Here is a 22,709-nt window from a genome sequence, read left to right as displayed (position 1 = left end):
GGTGGCACATGTTACTTAGTGCAGCTCCTGCCTTACATTAGTGTGCCTTCCCCCAAGGAATTCATCACCACCAGTTCAACTAGTTAAGCTTCCCTATTTAGAGTAAAATCACCACACTAAAACTTGTAGGTAACAGTCATCATAGACTTGCCAATAGCAGGTCAAGCGCTTTTTACATGAACATTAGTTTACAAGACTAGCAATTGCTCATGAACACAGAAACGAAACAAAAAGTATGACCCCATCAGCTTGTGAAGGGCTTGTGGCCCTTTCAGAACAGGAACAAACAGGTATTACCAAACCACTGGCAGCCCAGAGGAGCATGTTCTGGCAGCAGAGGTGCTCGCTTCAGAAAGAGGGTCAGAGAAAGAGAGGAACAAGTCCTGGTTGAAAGAAATTTCTATATAGCTGATCCCAGAAAAGCTACAGGCTCTACATGGGGCTGGAACAGACAACTGGAAGAACTTCCAGATTCTCCTTCAGGACATGACCATAAATTTACTGCTTAACCTTAGACTAACCAACTTATTACTTGAGTGTTGATAGTCACCACCTGGAAGTTGGATAACAGTTCACAGTTATTGCACCTCACAAATATAGTGAGGCTTAATTGTTAACATTTGCAAAGCACAGAAAGTTCAGATGAAAAGGTTCACTACCACTCAGTACGTACAGATGGAGAGAAGAGATAACACGTTAACTCTATTTGCTGAAGTGGTGCAATATAATTCAATTCTACAACTGCAAACAAATCGAATGAAGAGTTACAGCTATGCACACGTGCATGCACACACACTCTCCTTCAGCCCTGACGCTATCAGCTATTTGTGCAATACAAAGATGTGATCCTGAAAACCCCGCTGTGTTCACAGCCTTACAACTCAATTCCACCTTCGCAGTATGCACAAGCGTGGGCAGTGTGTCTTGTAAACATCTTAAAATACACACAGTGGAAAAAAGACTAAGATTCTGCTTATTTCTCCCTTCTATTGCAATAAAGGCAGCATATAGAAGGCAGGATGAACAAAAGTATCTGTATATGTGCATAGAGAAAACACAAGACAACTTTACACTTAATACATTCTTTATATTTTTTTTTCTTTTTGCTATGTATCACCTGTTGTTCCAGGTGTTGTGTCACCAGATGGCACAACCACAGTTCTCGCAATGAAGTGCTGTGCTGCCATCAATGACATTTAGCAGAAGTGCTAAGGTCCCCTTCAGAACAAACCTGTAACATTAGACAAAAAATAGCCCTAGAAGCTCAGTCACACTGCAAGGCAGTCACAGCTGATGAATCACAATGACTGGAGAGTGCTGAGCAGGAGCAGGTAGCTAGTATTCCCCCCGTGCACCTCTCATGACCTCTTCACCTACCATACAGGGATTCTAGCCAGGCTCACATAGCAGATATAGCTGCTGTGCTTAAAGCAAAGGGCACCTGGCAACCTCCCACCTCGAACCGCATAACCTATGAGACAGGCAGCTATTTCCTTGTAGTCAGGGTTCACTGGCTGACAAACATATGTGACATATTCCTGCAGAATTACAGGACAGTGAAATGACTAGATGAAGATTCATCTTCTACTTTAATGGCACTTCAATCTGAGGAGACAGAGATCTATAAATGGTTTACCACTGTGGGAAATTAGTTGAGAATTCAGCCTCAGGTGTTGCATTCTCCGTATCTTCCTGGAATAAACTTTTAAGAGATAGGAAGGAAAAAAAAAAAAAAAAAAAAAAGGCAAGAAATATTAAAATATTGAGAACAATAAAAAAAGCTTTTGGGTCAATTTTCCCTGCTTACTTTCTTATTTGAGAATATTTCATGAAAATGATGGGTTTTTTATTAGGAGAGGAGAGAGCACTGACTCAGGTTTCCCCCAGCTGTTCATTATTACTTGAGAGCAAATGCAGTGGGCCTGTGTAGCTTCAAAATGCCTACAGTTCTTGTTTCATACATAAAAGAAATATTTTGAGATTACTCTATAGTTACCCAAAGCATTGATTATATATAGACAGCACATAAAAGTATACTAACTTAGTGTAAATCAAGATTTTATGGTTTATTGCATTTGTTTACAATTTTTGTGGGGGATTTTTTGGTGTAGCTTGACCTGAAACCATTAGACATATCTACATAGGTTTTTTCAAGATTCTTTTATCACACAGTGATCAATTCTCTACATTCATTTTCTGTACTCTCGCAGTTCCAGTTTTCCAGAGTTCATGAGTATTGACACTACTGAAAAAGTACAAGTTCAAACACACCTATACAAACAGACAAACTAGACTGAATATTGCAGATAAGGCTACTTTTTTTTTTTTCCTTTTTATATATACATAAATTTGTTTAAACCAGGCACAGAGAACTTTGGAACACACAATACTGAAAGCCACCTATGATAATCTTTGAAGGTTAGGTGTTTGCAAATTCCACAGTCAAGCATTCATCCCTATAGCTTTAACAATAAATACACAGATCTTTTATTTCCTCAGCACTTCAAGTGAATTGTACCTTAAACACAGTGGTTCTAAAACTGTACCATATTTACCAGAATAAGACTATAGATGAGCTAATTAAGTGCCACCACATTCTATTCAACTGTGTGCTTTACTTCACAACAGAGCTGACTGCTCAAAGGCCGGTCTCACAACAGTGAAAAAACATGCACAACTGAACTGAGAGCAGGCAATGGCAGGGCACTTAGGTACAGCGTAGAGGTTCATCGTGGAACATGACAATAAGAAGTACTGGCCGTAACAATCAGAGAACCAGCACTTGCACACGTAACTTAAGGAAAACTGCATTATCAAACCGTACTTTTACATGAAGTTCAAGCACAAACTTTTTCCAATATTCCCAATCTGCCAAAAAGCTCTGAAGAACATACCCCCCCCCCAACTTTAAAGATGTATAATTCTGCACATTCAATTCCACATTAAATCACAAAATAAGCACTCGCTTTTCAGCCACCTGTGAATTTAAGGAAAAACCCTCACAAATTAAGATTAGCAAATGCACTTCCAATCTACAGCTTCATGTAACATTACTAATAATATGTCTTGTAAAAGAAATTCTCTCAAAACATACATACAATATATACTGTGGGTAAATGACACAGTGAACACATTATTTCCATCCTTTCTAACAAATACCTAGTGATTATGTGCAGGCTTTTAATGCTGATGCTAAAAGTTACACGATTCCTGTTCTTCCAGTCCCATTTTACTTGTATCAAGAATTAGAACTTCTGAAGTGCACATACAACATGGACTGTGAAGAGTACGAATTAGTGCTTGTTCCACATAGGTGCTGCTATAGGTCCCTGTGGAGCCCTTTCAACAGTCACAAATTCATCAGGGTTGTCAAAAGCTTCATAGTGGATTAATAAATCTTGAATAGCACACTCCTCGATCTATAAGGAAAAAAGAACATGTTTGTCAGTGTCAGATCTACATTTACACCACTAGCACGGTTATGAACTGGCATGCATCTTGAATGCATGTCTGCTACAGACCTCTAATCAGAAAGTACTAGTAGATGAGGCCTTCTTCAGACAACTTGAAGAAACCTTATGTTTGCAGGCCTTGCTCCTCATGGGGACCTTAAGCCACCCTGATATCTGCTCGAAAGACAACACAGCAGGGCATAAGCACTCCAGGAGGTTTGCATTGGTGAAAACTTCCTAACACAGATGATCAAGAGGCTGATGAAGGGAGACACTCTACTGTATCTCATACTTACAAATACAGAAGGACTGGTCAGGGATAAGAAGGCTGAGGTCAGCCTTGGCTGCAATGACCACGAGATGGAGCTCGGGATCCCGAGAGATGGGCACAAGACAAATAGCAGGATAACAACCTGGGACTTCAGAAGAGAAGACTACAATCTGTTCAGGGATCTGCTTGGAAAAAATTCATGGGATATGGCCCTGGAAAGAAGAGGGGTCCAGGACAGCTAGTTGATTTTAAGGATCACCTCCTCCAAGCTCAAGAATGATCCATGCCAATGAGCAGGAAGCCAAGCAAGAGTGGCAGGAGGCCTGCATGGACAAAAAAAGAGCTCCTCTGAAAACTCAACCAAAAAGGAAGCATACAAGAGGTGGAAGCAGAGAAAGGCGACCTAGAAGGAAAACACAGACACTGTCTGAGCACACGGGAACAGAATTAGGAAAGTCAAAGCCTGCCTGGAGTTGAATCTGGCAAGGGACATGAAGGCCAATAAGAAAAGCTTCTACAGCAGGAAAAAGATGATGTGGGTCCACTACTGAATGACAGAGGACATGGAGAAGGCTGGGGAACTAACAGACTTCCCTGTCTTGGTCTTTAGTGGTAAGATCAGCCTTCAGCAATCCCAGGCCCCTGAGATCAGAACTAGCCAATATGACTGCAAGCCCACTCTCAAAGAAATCTGAAAGGTTGTGGTGATAAGGGTTGGTTCCCGAGGACTGGAAGGAAGCAGATGTCATTCCTACCTTCAAGAAATGCAAGGAAGATCTGGGTGACTACTTACCAGTCACCCTCATCTTGATCCCTAGGAAAGTGGTAGAGCTTAAGTACAGACTAAGAGCTTAAGCAGACAAGCTTAAGTACAGACAATATAAATGGACAGTGAGACAGACTGAAAACTGAATAAACTAGTGATCTCAAAGGGTTGTGATAAGTGGCACAAAGTACAGCTAGAGGCCAGTCACTAGCACCAATACTGAGATGGAGACTAGGGCCAGTACTGTTTAACATCTTCATCAATTACCCGCGTGATGGGACAGAGTGCACCCTCAGCAAGGTCGCAGACAATACAGAATTGGAAGGAGTGGCTGATACGCCAGATGGTGGCACTGCCACTCAGAAGGACCCAGACACGCTGGAGAAATGGGCTATGAGGAACATCATGAAGTTCAACAAAGGGAAATGCAGCATCCAGCTCCTGGGAAGAATAACCACAAGCACCAGTACATACTGGGGGCCGACAGGCTGGAAAGCAGCTTAGCATAAAAGGTTCTGGGGTCCTGGTGGACAAGGTGACTATTAGCCAGCGAGGTGCTCATGTGGCAAAGAAGGGTGACAGCCTCCTGTGCTCTATGAGGGACAGCACTGCCAGCAGACTGAGACAGGTCATCCTTTTCTTCAGCACTGGTGAGATGCATTCGGAGTGCTGGGTCCACTTCAGGACTCCCCAGTGCAAGAGAGACATGGACATATTGGAGACAGTCCAGTGAAGGGACACAAAAACGATTAAGAACTTGGAGCACCTGACACACTAGGAAACGCTGAGCACACTGTAGTTTAGCGTGGAGAAGAGAAGGCTTAGGGAGATCTTATCAAAGTGTATAAATATCTGATGGGAGAGCATAAAGATGACTGAGCCATGCTCTTCTCAGTGGTGCCCAGTGACAGGAGAAGAGGCAATGGGCACAGACTGAAGTAACAGAAAACTGCATTTAAATATAAAAATCTTTTTTACTATGACAGCGGTTAGACACTGGAACAGGTTTCCCAGAAAGGCCATGGAGTGTCCATCCTTGCAGATATTCAAAAGCTGCCTGGACACAGCTTTGACCAACCTGCTCTAACTGACCCTGCTCTGAGCAGGGGTTTGGATTAGACAATTTCCAGAGGTTCCTTCCAACCATTCTCTGATGCTGTGAACGCATTAATCATGGACTCAGTAGTCAATTTGACTTTAATATAGGCCTACCTTATCAAACAGCAACGTGAAGTTATTATTAAATGATATTTAATATAATTATGTAAATGATACTGTGTACCAATATATAATTAAACCTAAAAACTGATCTCTGAAACAGCCATTAGAAACTCCTTGTGTTACTTCACAGCTGCAGTAACTTAGCACTTTACCTGGATCAAAGCCAAAGGTTTTTCTCTGCTCCTAATAAGAGCAGCTTCTTGCTGGAGCTCTTCCTCTACAATAGCTGAAAACATGACAGGTGCTATCACTGGAGAGCTAGTTGGTGATGCTACTAACCAAGGACTGCAAAAAAACCAAATGACATTATGAGGCAACATCAAGAGCAAGGTCACCACAGCACACAGAAAACAAGCTCCAGAATCTAAGCCACTGTCAAACCTACTTATGACTCTCCAGCTGTGAGGAATCCAGAACATGGTCTTCCAGGCCTGGGCTGCTTCTAGTGGTGCACCTGGAAAAAGATAGGAAAGGAGAGTGAAAGTCACTGACAGAGCATTCTCCTACATCATGCTGTGAAGTACAACTTTACAGCAGGCAATTACAAATGTGTAGGGTTTTTCCAGATGAAAGGTATTAGGATGTAATGCTGAATTTGTCTTTAAGCATAATACTGTGACTAGAGACACTGATGCTCATTTCTGACTACCAGAAGTTAATGGATTTTCAGCTTGGGCATTAGTTCTGGCATTTCCTAACATTTGAGCCTTTGAACAAAGGTCCTTTTTTTAAAAAAAAACAAGGGGTTTTTACATGTAAAATAGTCAACTGAGTTATGCACTAACAGCATTGACTATAAATGCTTGCAATTAATATGAAAAGACTATGGCTCCAAGATAAAAAAACAAACAACTGTCCTGTATTCAAATTGAGCATTTCATGTAAAAGAACCAGTGCTACAATAGCACTAGTAAATTATTTCCTCAAGTGTAAGCCCAGAAATTATGGGCTTTCAGTACATATCCCTGCAACCACCTCCCATATTAATAATAGCATAAAACTAGAACTAATCGAATTGAAAAAAAAAAAATCCTGAAATATCAATAGACTTCCCAACAGGAAGATATTTTATTCAGTTGCAAAATGTTAACCTCTCAACAAAAAGAAGTCACATTTGGTATACTGTATGCCTTAAGAGACAAGTATATTTGTCAGAAAAATCCTCTATCAGTAGGAAGACATGGACCTATTCTTGTCATTTAATACCTATCTTTGGCAACTTTTGCAATTTCCAGAACTCTAAAAAAGTGTTACAGTGTGCATTGTAAAAAAACTGTTAAGGGTGTTGGTATTTCAATAAATCAGTCTCAATTTTCCTCAAGGCTTTGGTAATCCTCTGTAAGTGGCCACAAACTCTTGGAAAAGAGGAAAAATCTATAGAAAGCTAAGAGTATTCCAGTAACTGCTAAGTTCTCTGCCTGGAATATTTTCCCCAGAACACAATTCCAAGAAAAACAAGAACCATGATTCCTACCACTAAGCAATGAGGGCAAGATCTCAAAAAAATCTGAAGTGCAACATCCATCATCAAAAATGGCATTTAAATGAACCATGCCCAGCTTTTTGTCCCAAAACATAATTTTGCCCACCAAACAGCCAACTACTCAAAGAACAGAATGAACACAAATTTAACTGCTCAAGGAAAAATATATACATATCTGCAGCAACAACTGTCAGGGCATAACACTGGACTTCAAAAGAGGCTTTCTACAGTGTCACTCCCTTGAATCAAACCCAGCAGATATGCCTTCTGCCAGGTCACATTGTTTCTGTGTTTCCACTGGGAAAGCACAATTCATGTTAGTCAAGACAATCCTTCCCCTCCATTTTCAGTAATGGTGATCGTATCAGTCATTAACAGGACAGCCAGTGGTAGACTGTACGGAGAGGAAGCCAAAAAGGTGTGGTACTCTCCAAACTGGACGTTTCTGGATAACCGCTATTCCAGAGCTTTGAAAGAGCTCACACAAGAAACAACAGCTCCATGGCAAGAGTGGTCAAATCTGCTGTACCATTCTCCAGATTGAGCATCTATATAGCTGCAGTTCCTTTATTTTGACCTCATTAATATGCAATGCTTTTTCCATAGGTGTTGAAGAACAGTTAAAAATGGAAAAAGAGTAGAAAATTGGTATCTTGTAAAATTTTTTTCTCTTTTGTCTTTGGTAAGAGAAAACCAATGGCAGGTTAGAGAATCCTATTTTATTTAAGAAAGGTTTTGGGTCATGCCAGATAAGTGTGATAAACAAATATGGGAATTCTGTAAGACATTGAGTCAAGAGCCACATAACCATTTTTTTTCTTTTTTAAACAAGTTTCTCATACCTCTCCTTCCTAGCTAATTCCTTACTCACTTTACAGCTGGGTTAACTGTTATTTTAGAGAATAAGTTAACTAAAAGAAATATAACTAAGTTAACGTTGGTGGACACAATAAGCAGCAAAGCTCAGACCAGTAGACAATATTAAGAGATGCTATTAATTTAGCAAAGGATAAAAATGAACAGTATGACTCTCAGCAAGGCCACAGGTGGATGGGGAGAGGGTGGGGAGGGTGTAGCAGTCCACATTCTGGATGCCAGGCTGCCATTCAGAAGGCCCTCAAGAGGCTAAAGAAATAGGCAACCAAGAACTCATGAATTTCAAAGGCAAGTGCAAAGTCCTGCATTTGGAAGAGAATAGCCCCATGCAGCAGTACAGGCCAGGGGCTGACTGGCTAGAAAGCAGCTCCGCAGAGAAGGACCTGCGGAGTCCTGGCTGGCAGCAAGTCAAAGATGAATCGGCATGTGCCCTTGCAGCAAAGGCGGCCAGCTGCTTACTGGGCTGTACTAACAAGAGTGTAGCCAGGCAGTCAAAGGAAGTGATATTTCCCCTCTATGCTGTATTTGTTAGTCTACAGAGTATCATACCCAGTTTTGGGCTCCTCAATACAAGGAGGATGCTGTCAGGCTGGAACAAGTCCAGTGGAGGGCCACCAACATTAGAGGCTAGAGCACACGACAGGAAGAACTGTGTTTTGTTAATCCTAAAGGAAGGCGGCAAAGGGGAGATCTCATTACTGTCTTCAACTACCTAACTGGGGGGTAGAGAAAAGATGCAGCAAGGATCTTCTTAGATGTGCACAGTGATAGAATAAGAGGCAACATACACAAGCTGCAAAATAGGAAATCCCAGTTATATATAAGGAGAAAAAAAAAATCCCACTATGGGGATGATCATACACTGGAACACTTTGCCCAGGAAGGTGGGCGTATCTTTATACTTTGAAGCAGTCACAATTCAACTGGACCAGGCCCTGAGCCACATAATCTAGTTTGACTTATTTTGACCAGGAGGCTGAAGTGGAGACTCTAAATTATTCTATGATTTCAACAGCAGGGGACTACTTTTTAGCTGAAGTCCAGATAAATCAGTATCGTGGTTTAACCCCAGCTAGCAACTAAGCACCACACAGTCGCTTGCTCACTCCCCAACAGCGGTATGGGAAAGAGAATCAGAAGGGTAAAAGTGAGAAAACTTGTGGGTTGAGACAAAGTTTAATAAGTAAAGCAAAACCCACGCACACAAGCAAAGCAAACCAAGGAATCCATTCCCCACTTCCCACGGGCAGGCAGGTGTTCAGCCATCTCCAGGACAGCAGGGCTCCATCACGCCTAACGGTGACTTGGGAAGACAAACGCCATCACTCCCAACGTCCCCCCTTCCTTCTTCTTCCCCAGCTTTATATGCCGAGCATGACGTCCTATGGTCTGGAATATCCCTCGGGTCAGCTGGGGTCAGCTGTCCCGGCTGTGTCCCCTCCAACTCCTTGTGCCCCCCCAGCCTCCTCGCTGGTGGGGTGGTGTGAGGAGCAGAACAGCCCTTGGCTCTGGGTAAGCACTGCTCAGCAGGGACGAAAACAGCCCTGGGTTATCAACACTCTTTTCAGCACAAATCCAAACTACAGCCCCATAGCAGCTACTATGAAGAAAGTTAACTCTATCCCAGCCCAAACCAGCACAATCAGCTTCCAGCTTTTACTGTACTTAAGAAAGATAATAACATAATAAAAAGCAAGAAAGAACCAGAGAAAAGGAAGGAAGGAGAAGAGGACATGAAGGAATTTTTTTGCTTGCTGGTTTGTTTAATTAAGAGCACGTTTGTACAACTTACTAAATGCCTTTATTCTGGTGTCATCTCTCAACTTTATCTCTTTTTCCACTTGCTTTAATAATGCTCACCTTCCTGTACATTTGACGGTAACCAACACCTATCCAGCCCATTTGACAGCTACACTCTTCTTCCCACTCACAATCCAAAGAACTCACAGTACTATTATAAATGAATCCAAGTAGACTGTTATACTTAACAAACCTGTTTCAGTACAGATAAAAGTTCTTTCCAGAGTAAGACTTCTAAACAAACAAACCAACCAACCAAAAAACCCAAACAACAAGCAAAAAAGCCACAACAGAAACTTCCAAAAACTGGAATTAATAGTTCCAGTGTCACAGCACACTCTAGTGATCAATTAAAAGATGAGTTTAAATACCTGTGGTCACCTCCCTCAATTTAAATGTGGCTTTAAAATGTAGGAAGCAGTTCAGATATTTTGAAGTTGTTTGTACATATGTACATCTGTGTTTCTCACTAGCAAGACACTCAGTCCAGATATTAAATCAACTGCAGATATTTCAACATGCTAGATTAATTCCTCAGCTGGCATCAAAATAACCAGGAGAAATGAAACAGACGGGAAACGGGAAGCTAGCATATACAGAAAAATGGGAAAAAAGCCTTAAAAATATAGAACTTGGAAACCTGTAAGTCTTGAAAATTAAAGACTGATGCAGAGCCATAAGTGGTTCTGTATGGAAACAAACCAGCCAAGTATCACCAGTACTGAACCAACCTGATTAATTCAGTTGGCTGAACTTGCCGTGACTCCTGCACAGCCACCAAGATGTCCCAGCACTCAGCTCCCCAGTGTTTCTTGAGGATTTGTTCATTTGAAGCCAGTTCAGGTCCGGTGCCTCCCTGATCTAATGATTGCTCTCAGAAAAGGAACACAAAGCCTGGTCTCCTGCAGAACCTCTTGGGTTTTGCTGTACCATGTGAATCATGTACTACTTATTAGCTCATTATTAGCCATGCCAGAACTAGGCCATTCCCACGCGAACCCACAAAGACTTGTTTCCACTAAGACTCCTCACTGCTCCCTGGAGTAACACAGTGAAGACAACCCAGGCTGCCACAACAAAGTTAAGTCATGTCAGGCCTATGTTTTTAGCTTGGACTAGGAGCTACACATGCACAGCTGCACAGCATAACTCCCAAGGCTGAGCTGTCCCTGGAAACAATGCAGCCCCATCCACACAGCCCAGCTTTTGGGCTGATCTGCCTCTGGACTGAATCTAGTTCACATCTCCACATTCATGACGTGGTTCATCTACAGAAAATTTCTGGGTTGCATAAATTAGAAGGTGACAGTATATGGAAGAATGTTTATGCAACCACCAAAAAACCCTCATCCAGACACTTAAGAAAATTGTCAGTTTAATTACTGCACAGTTTATCCAAAGGAAAAAGACAATGCAGGAACAGTAGCCATGCAAGTATCATCAGTGTCCCATCAGTGAGTCTGACATCAGCTGATGAGGGTTACTTATGCTCTATGCATATGCAATTTCCTTTCCTTAAAAAGGAAGGGGTAAGGGTGTGGATAATTAATCTTCACAGAAATAGCCCTTGAATACTGCAGGCAAAAATCAGAGCCTACTGTGACAGAAACTGTACAGTCAAAGGATAAAATTACCTCAAACCAGAAACTCAACTCCTAACTTTCAGATGGATGAACTAGTCACCTAGGCTCTTTACATCTAGTAGAGAGAAATAAGCATCTTCAGACACAGTTCAAAACAACCCGAAATAGCTCTGGAAGTGCCATCTTTTCCAACTGATTATCTTCAATCTAGTCATCTAGGCTCCCACTAGCTTAATGTATCATTTTGAGACAGCTAACGTATTAGGCCTGGATTCAGCTCAAATAATCCACTTTGAGAGCATGTAGACTGGCCAGACTGCACAGGCTAGACAGAGCAATGCAAAAGGAAAAGAAATTACTTTATGAAGATCACAGAGCAGGTGTGACAAAGCTAATAACAGCATCCAGTGCAAATTCCCTTATCACCAGCCCTTCCTTGCTATCTCCCATATGATGAAAAGCTTTATTATTTCGCTAGCAACAAAATTAACAATACCTGTTTTTCTGCAGAGTTGTGCTTCATGTCCCTACATCTCCACTCACCACACTAACTTCAGTTTTATCCCCCTGTTCCTGAAGAATGCCCACCCGTCACACACACACTCTCCAAATCCCTCCTACCTCTCTCCTCTAACACCATCCCACACATGATGTTCCTGTATTTCTACCCTCATTTTGTTCTTTATCTACCAATAGGACACGTACTACTTTGGTCCTAGGGAAACACCAGTATCTACACAAGCTGAGCAACCGAGAGGGAGGTACCGCAGAACTTTCTTTTCCTTATGGAGGGGACAGTTTTTGGAGGGGGATGGAACAGGAGCTTGTAAGAAAAACTAGGAGGTAATGGGTGTCAGGGCTTCCTGTGCACCAACAGGCTCTGAAAACTCTTCTCCCTCAGCGCAGCTGTGTAAACTTGAGTCAGGCTACTACGAGCAGAATTGAGTTGTAAGGAAGAGCTGTGTGAAGGCTCATGGGGGCTCCCCCTCTTTACTCAGGAGCTGCATTTAAGCTCAGTCTGTGCTCACTGACTGTGGCTCACCCTGGTTTCCATCACAGAGCCTGCCCTGCTCACCTCACTCCAGCACAGCGGGGCTGTGCCCTTGCCAGGGAGGCCACTGCCCGGCCGGCCCTGCTGTCACCCTCGGCTGCCCTGCTACCCTGGGGCAGCTGGCCTGCGCTGCTTCCAGACGGTGGGTGGGAAAGTCTGCAAGATTTTCAGGCTCTCTGTCTCGTAAACATATTTGAAATTGATACCATTCAAAGTTGCTGATGGTAGGGGGAAGAGATGCAGGTGGGCGGGCAGCTCAATCATACAGACCTTCAGGAATAAGGCTGAGATTTCTTTCCTCAGCTTAGGCAGGTATTTTAACCCAAAACAGAGGTTTTATTGCAGGTAGCAAGAGGATGCGTGGCTAAAACAATTTGACCAAAGAGCAATACTATCTAATAACTAGACATAAAATTCACGTGCACCTCGGAACAAGTTATTTTTGTCCTTAGAATTGTAGTCCCCCAGTAATTAAAATACACAGACATAACCAACGCATCAATATTTCAGTAAGCCCTCTTAAACCATGAAAAATTGCACCTAAACAATTAAGTCAGCTTATAAGAAAACTCAGATCAGGAAATGCCAGAACTGTGTTTGAATAAACTGATTTTATCCACTCAGTGGTTACACAGAAATACTCCTAAGCAAACTGTTTCATACATGTCACATCTGAATGCTAAAGAATATCTAATTTCTACGTAAGTTAGAGAATATAGGTTTATCACTTTTATACGTACATATACGAATGTACACACACACACACATTTTGTTTGGAGCCTGAAGTGTTTGTGTCTATATATACACACGTATGCACATGCCCATATATACAGATGCAAACACTCTGAACCTCAAACAAAATATTAGCAGTAGCATTAAATTGCTTTAGTCTTTAAGCTGCCTATTCATAAGAGCATTTCATTCATAAAATCCTATTAACAGAATTATTAAAGAATGCTTACAGGATTTATTTTTTTTTTTTTAAAATGACAATTTTATCCTTTCTTATTTCAGCAGAATTTAAACAGGTTATTGTGGTTCTTGTATAATGGTTGATCAATTAGGAAAAGACTGCTCTCTTACCTTACGGTGTTTTGGACTGATGAATCCTCAGTTCCTTTATATCCAGCTCTTTTGATACCAGTACCAGGTGAATTACTTGCACTCATACATTTTTCTTCTTCCATTACAAGATCACGGAATGACTTTGGCAAAGCAGAATGTAATGAAGATGACCTTTAAAAAAAAAAAGGGGGGGGGGGGGGGGGCGGACTCATTTTATACTTGCACTTTCCAAGACTCCATATTGCTATCTGAATCATGGAACAAAGAGGGCCTTTTCAGTTATTAAAAATAAAAATACAATATTACACAGCTTTTGCATCTCACCATTACACCTGCTAGACCCCATTCACTAAAACAAGTCAAATAGGTAAAGATCAGAAAATAAATACCTAAATACAAGCCAGTAGTATGGAAATTTTATTAGAAGGAAAAACAAAACCCCCAACCTTATTTTCACAGACACCTTATCTTAGATGAGCTGTACCTTTTCTAACCGTATTATTCCTTGAAAAATATTCTCATAAATCACACAATGCTTTAGTACTTTCATTCTAATACTGTTAGTTTACCACCATGAAAGTCAAGTATAGCTGATCTTCTTTCCCCAAGATATTGAACGAGTTACTCATACCTGCTGGAGGCTCTGTAAATCATTTAATCCACAGTAAAACTCATAAAACTGATATGCTTCGTTTTCTTTTAGTTGCCCTAGTATAATGTGCACTGTTACTGAACTAGAGTCTGCATATTATCTTTCAAAAATAAATGAGTATGAAAATCAAAAATAAACAAGTATGAAAATATAGCAATTTAGCATCATAGCTATTCTGAACACTTTCTGATCCAAAAGCCTTTTTATTTAAAGAATTCAAGGCAGTTACATTAGTCTTTCCCTTATCCATCAAGACTTTGGAATTAGTTCTTCATACATTCACTTACATTTAACTTTACTAAGCACAGTAGTCCCACTCATCGTCAAATATACAAAATACATATTGGAAGAATAGCTCTGCTCATTATCTACTCAAAGAAATACGAGAACAATTATAAACACTACTGAAGTAAAACAAGCTTTCTACACAACGCTAATTGTTTGTGCAGCTACCATAAGAGAAGCATCTGAAACCAAAGACTTTCAAACTACATCTATGCTGTATACAACTTAAGATAACAAACGTGAGGGACTTAAAGCATTACAACATAGTATCTGAAATCTTACAACAAAAGCATCTGAAAGTTATATATGATGTCTGAACCCCACGCAAGACCACCTGAGCTTAAGTTTGGAAGGTTTTTTGTTGTTTGGTTTTTTTTTTTCGTTTGTTTTTGGTTTTGTTTTTTTTTTTAATACTGCATGAGCAGCATAGAAGGCATAGAAAGCAGAATGGGAACCTCCAGATGCAGGGCCTCAGAGTCATTTTGCACATCCTCTGTTTCTACTACCAGCTGGCAGACAAGATTCTGGGCAAGTGTTTGACCAGAACTTCCCCAAACTTACTATACCGAGTAGGCAAATGGTTCCCTTGGGATCTGCTGTCACAGAAGCTTCTTCTAACGGTTTAAGTAGCCTACCCATTTTCATGAAAATTCTGTACTGTAATCAGATCCACTTGCAATACAGCACCAAAAAAAAAAAATCCCCAAAACCCCAAAACAACCTCCCCCAAAAACCCAACCCTGCATCATTCTCAGCTTGTGAACCTATCCAAAACAATTACCGGTATCTTAAAATGGTTTGGCTTAAACTGGTACAAATTTTCCTAACAGTAACAACTCTAAATTTCAGCTTGTCCTGCCTGAAACACTGTCATTTCTATCTATCTAATTTGTAGCATTAGAAAAAACTAATTTATACATCTTTTTTTAAAAAAGTAGAATATGACTATGTTCCTCTAAGCTGTAACTGCAAAACATCAAAGCATGAAGTTCCAAAACAGCTGTTAATGTTTCAGTATAAGCTGGAATACTGACAGACTGACAACCTAGACATTAAAATACACAATTATTAATTTTCAAGAGAGACTTCAAATTCCTTTATGCCTCCACTCTTGAAAAACCATAGGCTCTCCTGAGCTTAAAAAAAGCCAAAACAAATAACAAAAACCATCCCCCTCCCTCAATCAAACTAGGTTTGGACAACTAATAAAATTAACACCTAGCTTCTTGCATGACATACTCTCCAAGTATTACTAGTGTGATTCTCCTCCACCCCCCTTCTAATTTCCACTTTTCTTCAAAGGAGGAAACATAGGTTCATTCTCCCCAAAACTATGAAACTGGGGGTTTCTTTTGGTGGAAAAGGTAGGACGTTGTGTATGATAAGACTCTGTCTTTTAGTCAACCAAAAAAGAGCCAGAAAGTCCCACACCCTTCTGGCAACTGTGTTCACTGCACATCCAAGATGAATATCTTATTTCATTGGAATACACATTCTAAGGCTTTGACTATATTGCATGTGTGGAAAGCTCAATCTATTGCCAAATGCACTCTAACAGTCCGTTGTGAATTTACAGAATATAACTTTGCAAATATAGTATTAGAGCAGATGAGTAACACTTACCATTCTACCTTACATACAAAAATACTTTGAACTAGCAGGGGCAATCAAATAATTGATGGCTTGCCTAAAGCAGCTTAAAGTTTATTCAACAAATGCTCTCTTCCAACAGCTAGGCATACTTTTAAATATTCATATACCCCCACTGGTTCTTTGCTTGAACTCTTGAGCTACCGGCATTTTCCAGATCAGCAGCCAGAGGAACACTGCAGAGGAACGTACAGAATCATGCATGGTGACCACATGAGCATTAGATTGGATTCCATCCTCCTGAAGTATATCCTGGCCTTTTCGCTTAAGATGGTTTGTGTAACACAGTAGAGCCCAGCTACTTTCAAAAACTGTTTAATCAGAACCTTAAGAGCACAATGTATTTTCTGGAGACAATTAGCTAAGCATATTCAAAAAAATCAGTCCATACTTGCTTTTTAAATGCAAGGAACGGGTCGTAGGCAGTTGCTAGTTTAAAATTAAACAGCACCCAATAGGTAAAGAGTTATCTATCAGAGAATAGATGAATAGCATGAATAGTCAAACTATTCAGATGTCAGATCAAGGAAGTTATGCCCCATATTTTTATATGCCTTTTATCAGAGCTTCTCTTAATACCTTACTTCCTGTATTAACAAGTCAGTCATTCAGCTAGAGGCATCTAGCTCGTGTGCTTCAGTCAGCCAGTACAAGTACTTCTAAAGAGTCATTTATCTTACAGTAAAAAATAGGACTTCAGGAACTAACAAAAACCTCTTCTGAAGAAGCCCAGATAACTAGGTAAGCTACGCAATGTCCTCCAAAACCTACTTCAGGCTTTGTTGTATCTAAAAGTTGTGTATGAAGGGGAGAAGGGAAAGCCCAGGCTGGAGAAAGACAGATGCCCTATACAAATATCCTCCTGCGAAGGAGTTCTCATAGCCCTTCCCTTGATACCCAAAGTCTGTCAGAGAAAAATATATAAAACTGCAGCTTGAAAATGGCTAGTAAAACAAAAAAGGAAATTAACTGATGATATTTAAGATGACTGGTTGAAAATACCCATGAAATGCCTACACCAGGAATCATTAGCATCAGCCCAAGCCACGGCATGGCACGTATGGGGAAGTTCCTTTGAAGACTCCAGAGAAGACCTCCTTGTGACCACTGTTCACAGAAAGGCCCCTGACTTTGCTGGGTGCCTGAGGAAAAGGATTGACTCACACAGGCCCCGGTCCACCTCATTAGCAGCACCCCTGGCCAGCTGCTGCTGTTCACCCGCATCAGCACGGACACCCCTCTGAGTCACCCATCGGGTAACGCACAAAAGCATGGCTTCCCTGGTGCTGTCACACCGAGTCACGGATGGGTAAAAAGGTGGTGGGTTTGTAACAACGTGTACATTAGTATGTGAATGAGCCTGTGTGATTTGTTTAGGTAAGACTGCGTACATCGTCATTGTAGATGTTAGGTAACATATTGTTTATGTATAACTATAACATTCGTAGTAAGATTAAAAACAGTAGATGGATTTTTTATTTTTTTTTAATGTAATAAAGGATAGCATAACTCAGTATTTCCTGTATTGGTCACCATCTAATTCCACCTTCAGTTTCTTCCAGTACATTTTAAGCCTCAGAGCTGTAATTGCCCTGTGACACCTCCATTAGCTAAGCCAAATAACTAACTTGCTGCCTGACCTGCAGTATCAGCTGTATGAAGCAGGTAGTGTGTTCTTTGGAGCATTTGAAAAGATCAGAGTTAAGGATTCTGAAATTCATCCACTCATTAGAATTCAGAAAACAAATCTTGCAAACCTTGTTTCTCCTTTCGTGAAGGTCCCAATTACAGTTCGGAGGTCAGGTAGAGTCTGAATCCTTAGGTGCAAAGCAACTCATTCTATTTCCTCTTTAAGGCAAAATTGTGGGCTTTGCTCAGTGTTGTATCAGAATAGCTTTTGGGGGCTGGAGGAGTAAATGAGACCCCACATTTTGGTATCAGGTGTACATGGTTGAAAACAAATTGAGAAAACAGATATTTAAGTCCTGCTTGTATAAATCAAAACAAAAGAATTCAACCTTTTCTTAGATTCACTTGAAATATTGTGTGCTGGATATTTTTAAAACCAGGTCATCTTAGGCAGTTCACTTCTATAAATAACTACTGTAGCAACATACCTCTATAGCTTGTAAGCTGGACACTAGAAATACACGGCATGTAACTTTTTTTTAGTTGTAATCAACCCAATCAGCAGACGCCTACAGAGAAGATTTCTTGTCCCTACTTTCACTAACCCTTGGAGTAATCCCAGCCATCACTGTCAGAATCACTACTTGAAGGACGCGTCATGCCACACTACCTTGAATTCACCAAGCAACTGCCCATTTCAGATCAGACTGACATGATCCTTGACAGGCCCTGTAAAATACTAAAGCCCTTTAACCATAAGGCTGAATGTACTGCATAGTGTCCACTAGAGAAGAAAAGCTTGTTCTGGTGTCATGACTGGCAATAGAATACCATTTTAGGATCAATTATTACCTGATTTAAAATAGATGATTTTGGGATGATTACAACGTACTCTCACAGTTTTTCCGATATGTTACTGATAAATATTTTGAACACCAGCTCTATTTTACCATTGTTACATTCTGGGATATTACCGTTATTACTATAAACTAAAATAATAGCATACCAACAGACCTATCTCAAAAAAATCTAAAAGCACTTCAAACTCAAGGTGCTGATCATAATAGCATCCATCCAAAAAAGAAAGATGAAATCACAGATACATGAAATGGAGCAAAGAAGCAAGCAGTTCTAGATTATTACCCTAAACCTTTTGTCACAGAACACCTCTCAGGAAGCAACTGCTGCCAGGAAGCAGCCCACCTTTTCCTCAGCCAGCTAGTGATGTGATTTTTTTTCCTCTCCATACACTCATTAAATAGCTAACAGGCTACATGTCTTGTTTTGAACTTACAGGAGCATAGCAGAAAGGCAAAGATTCCAGCAGATGCTTACTGCTCTTATTTCTGAAAGGAGCAACCAATTCATATAAAGGATCAAACGAAAGAGAGCCAAAAGACACAAGAGGGATACAGCTCTAATTGTGGAAAATCAACCTATCCTTTGAAAGACAGACTCCTGTTTTACTTTGAAATCTATCCAACACAAAAGGAAAACTGCTACAATAGCATCTAAAACAGCTAAATTGTCTAAAAAAGACGTCATTTAAAACAGAGTGACTGTGGTGGGTATGCAGCAAGCTTTGCTCCCACTGAAACACAAACAGGTAAGCTCTAGACAGAGGAGATGGACTCATAGTTCTTCTAGGGTACCCGTACAGAAGCAAGCTGCAATAAAAGGCTACACCTTCTTGAACAGGGAAAGGGGAGGACTGCCCAACATTTACCTCAAGTGCAGAGCATGCACATAGGTATCTATTCTGTAGTAAACAAACACATTAAATTTACATAGCTTGCAACTTCTACAGTTATGCCTTTACGCTTGCATCCAATACCAACTGTAAATGTGAAGAACAAAGCATGAATCGGGCTAGCACCTCATTACATTCATTGTTGTAAACCTAGTTCATTGAACAGATGATAAACCATTTTTCCATTCAATATGGTGATATTAACTTGAACATTTAAATTGCGTGTAATCAGCATTAAAAGTCATTTTAAACCCATTATGCATCCTTCCACCATAAGAATTCTTAGCAGCATCCATCACTCCCTCCAGCTCCTAGACATGTAGATAACTTTGTTATCTATAATTTTGGTCAATTGTGCTCTACTCCAAAGTCATTCTAGCCCTTTCCCCTCCCTGTTAGGAAGGGCTAACATTTTTCTTTGTTTTTGACAGAGAAAAAACAGCATTAATAATGGTTTTCAATAACCTCTTCCTGACTAAGTTTCAGAGCTTGTGCTCAACCTTCTTTTTCTATGCTTCACTTTGATGCCATCTGCAAATACCACATCACACACAGGCAAGAACCAGATGGGATGCAGTCTTCTGACGCACTATAGCAAAATTTCAAAGAACTGGTAGACTGCAACCACTGCATTTCCCTGCCCCCTTTGAATTTCTAGATTACTATCAAACGTAGATACAAATAGTTCAATGCTAGTCTTTTTAATGAATAGAACCTAGGCCATTTTTATTTAAGAAACTGCTTCTAAGAGACTATCCAATGTAAAAACCCTCCAAAGAAAAAGAAGTGATATTTGATTTGTAACATACCATGCATTCCCTAGTTTTGCAACTTTCATAGGTGGAGGCGGTGTGGTTATTAGTGTAGCAGGCTCCGTGCTGCTAGTTACTGATCCGTTATCTTTTGCTGCCAGGGCAATCATTTTTCTTTGCTTCTGAGAAAGCTTGATTCCATGAGACGCCATTCTGCTGTGAAGTGATATTGCAGAGAGAAGATGCAAGATCAGTGTCCTTTGAGATGACTTGCCTTTAATCTTGCAAATTAAACTAAGAAATACTTCTTTCCTAGATCAAAATACTTTGTCTAGAATGCCAAAAGCGGAGTATAGGTGGGGGGGAGTGGTCAGATGGCTAGGGAGCAAAAGGAGGATCAATGAATATCAAGAGTGACAGAAAGAAAAGCATCATAAAACTATTCTTTCTATAGATGTCTACAAACAAAAACATGCAGAGTAGGAATCAAGCCTCTAAAAGAGATGGACTACCGGTGAAGACTATTTTCTAATTTTATGACTTTTTAGAGACTGTTAGAAGCTTAGCTCCCTTAAATCAAAAATATTGATGCATAAAAAATGTATACAACAGCATATAGCCATTTTCTCTATTTGTAATAACTTGTTTTCTAAGTTATTTGGATTCTTCAGCTTTGGCTGGTTTTGTTCACACCTTCTGAATCTACCTAGCCAGCAACCCTTTACTAGGCTCCGGGACTACTGTCCTAGCTCTCCTTTACAAGAATACCACACTTCAAAGGTCATGAAAGTCATCTCCAGTTTTCTTCCCATACCTTGCCAGTTAAGAAACACTAGGTTTAATCCACTGCCTCCTGAAAAAGTACATTTATCTCCCTGTGTCTTTGGGATGCTTCTCCGAGCAAGAGCCACCCTTGCCTTCTGTCTGAGGAAAAATTGTTAATATCAACACATGGGTGCTGGGGATGTTCAGAGAATGCGAGACAAGAAACAAACTTCAGGATCGATTACAGTACTGGTCCAGAAGTAATTTCTGAAGTGCCAGGGACAAGAATTAATTCTTTTTGGTTGTAAATTGGAAAGCTCAGCAGAGCAGGCCACTGATTTAAGATACTAATTTACTAGCTCTTTAGTTCACATTTCAACAGCTAAGACATGCTTTTGCATTAGTGGACCAAACAAGACTACAGTAAAATGAAGGGATAAATTTTGTATGCTGGCAGAAAAACACCATAATGAACTGAACTAAACAAAGCTGTTCAAAAACAAATAGGACAACTTCTCTCCTGCTTTTTTTAAACTCTGAACTGCCTGAACCACTAAGTAAATTCATAATAGCCTGGTCTATCACACTTTTCTTTTATAGATTTTGGTTTTTTACCAACCCTGAATTTGCCTTTGGCATGGTTCCACATTTCTGCATACTTTCTTCAATTTCCATGATGGTTCTTAGATCCATAGCAGGAGGGCTGGCAGGGCTAAATGAAAAATAAAAAGTTACCTTACAAGGCACTCATTTTTACTTACATTCCACAGCTCCAGCCTTCACTGAAATCCTCTAAATCATACATAAGGTTGGTAACCGGATGTATAATTTATGTCTGTTTCCTCAATTATGGCAAACCTCAAATAGAATGTTTCTGACAAAACTTTTATAAATATATACATATTTAAGAGCACACTATAAAAATACTTTTCAAGACTCATTATACTATGAAACAAAAAGATGTGAACTATGATTACTTTAAAAAAATTAGATACCTAAATCCAGGATACTTATTTAGTAGTCAGCTGCTCATGTTAAGTGTTAGTGCATTGCTCACAGATCTTTCATGAAGGTTGAATTAGATCTTTCTTTGAAGAACAGGATTAAAATTATTTCACATGGCAAACAGAACACTCTTTGCAAAGTTAGAGCTCTATACAAATACCAGTAACATTCTCAAACTTTAGGAATCAGTTTTGTTTTCATAAATGACCTAATTTTAAACTTCCACAGAAATGAACATGAATTAAATCCAGACATTTCCAAGCTTTACATAAAAACTATAAATTAAAACCTGTGTACTTACAAGGCATTTGCAAACTAAGCTGTGTTACAACTACATTCAAGGACAGGTTTTGAAATAAAATATAAGCAGCACTCCCTCTGTCTCTCCCCACATAAACCCAACTGCCATAGACAAACTAGTGAATTAACCACTGGGAGGTCACATCAAACCCTGTCGTCACTTCTCCTCCACAGTAGTTCAACCAAATACACTACAGTTTCAATCCTTTAAACATTCTACATAACAGTGCTGCCTGCTTTTTCTTGACATAGCAGCAATACTAGAAAAAGTAAAGAAAGAATACAAGGGAAACCCATAAAGGCACAGTGACATAATGACAAAGTCCTATGGTTTTATTTGTTCCCCTTCCATG

At 40.2% G+C, this 22,709-nt stretch overlaps 1 protein-coding gene across 5 annotated transcripts in view; it reads right to left on the bottom strand.

Moving 5' to 3' along the window:
* Positions 1 to 2,041: 2,041 nt before the first annotated feature.
* The window catches only part of IBTK (inhibitor of Bruton tyrosine kinase), a 58,922-nt gene continuing 38,254 nt past the window's right edge, over positions 2,042 to 22,709 (bottom strand). For 4 of the 5 annotated variants that reach the window (XM_052781643.1, XM_052781646.1, XM_052781644.1 and 1 more), the window contains exons 24-29: positions 21,671 to 21,763; positions 20,344 to 20,502; positions 13,587 to 13,739; positions 6,096 to 6,164; positions 5,863 to 5,995; positions 2,042 to 3,419 (exon numbers count right to left, since the gene is read on the bottom strand). In XM_052781643.1, coding sequence (XP_052637603.1) covers positions 3,294 to 3,419; positions 5,863 to 5,995; positions 6,096 to 6,164; positions 13,587 to 13,739; positions 20,344 to 20,502; positions 21,671 to 21,763 — 733 coding nt within the window. In that variant the 3' untranslated portion in view covers positions 2,042 to 3,293. The remainder of the gene's footprint in view (positions 3,420 to 5,862; positions 5,996 to 6,095; positions 6,165 to 13,586; positions 13,740 to 20,343; positions 20,503 to 21,670; positions 21,764 to 22,709) is intronic. The other variant, XM_052781645.1, reaches the window with a different exon arrangement.

This window comes from Harpia harpyja, chromosome 3 (assembly GCF_026419915.1).
Source record: "Harpia harpyja isolate bHarHar1 chromosome 3, bHarHar1 primary haplotype, whole genome shotgun sequence".
NCBI lineage: Eukaryota > Metazoa > Chordata > Aves > Accipitriformes > Accipitridae > Harpia > Harpia harpyja.
This window is presented reverse-complemented; position numbering and strand designations above follow the sequence as displayed.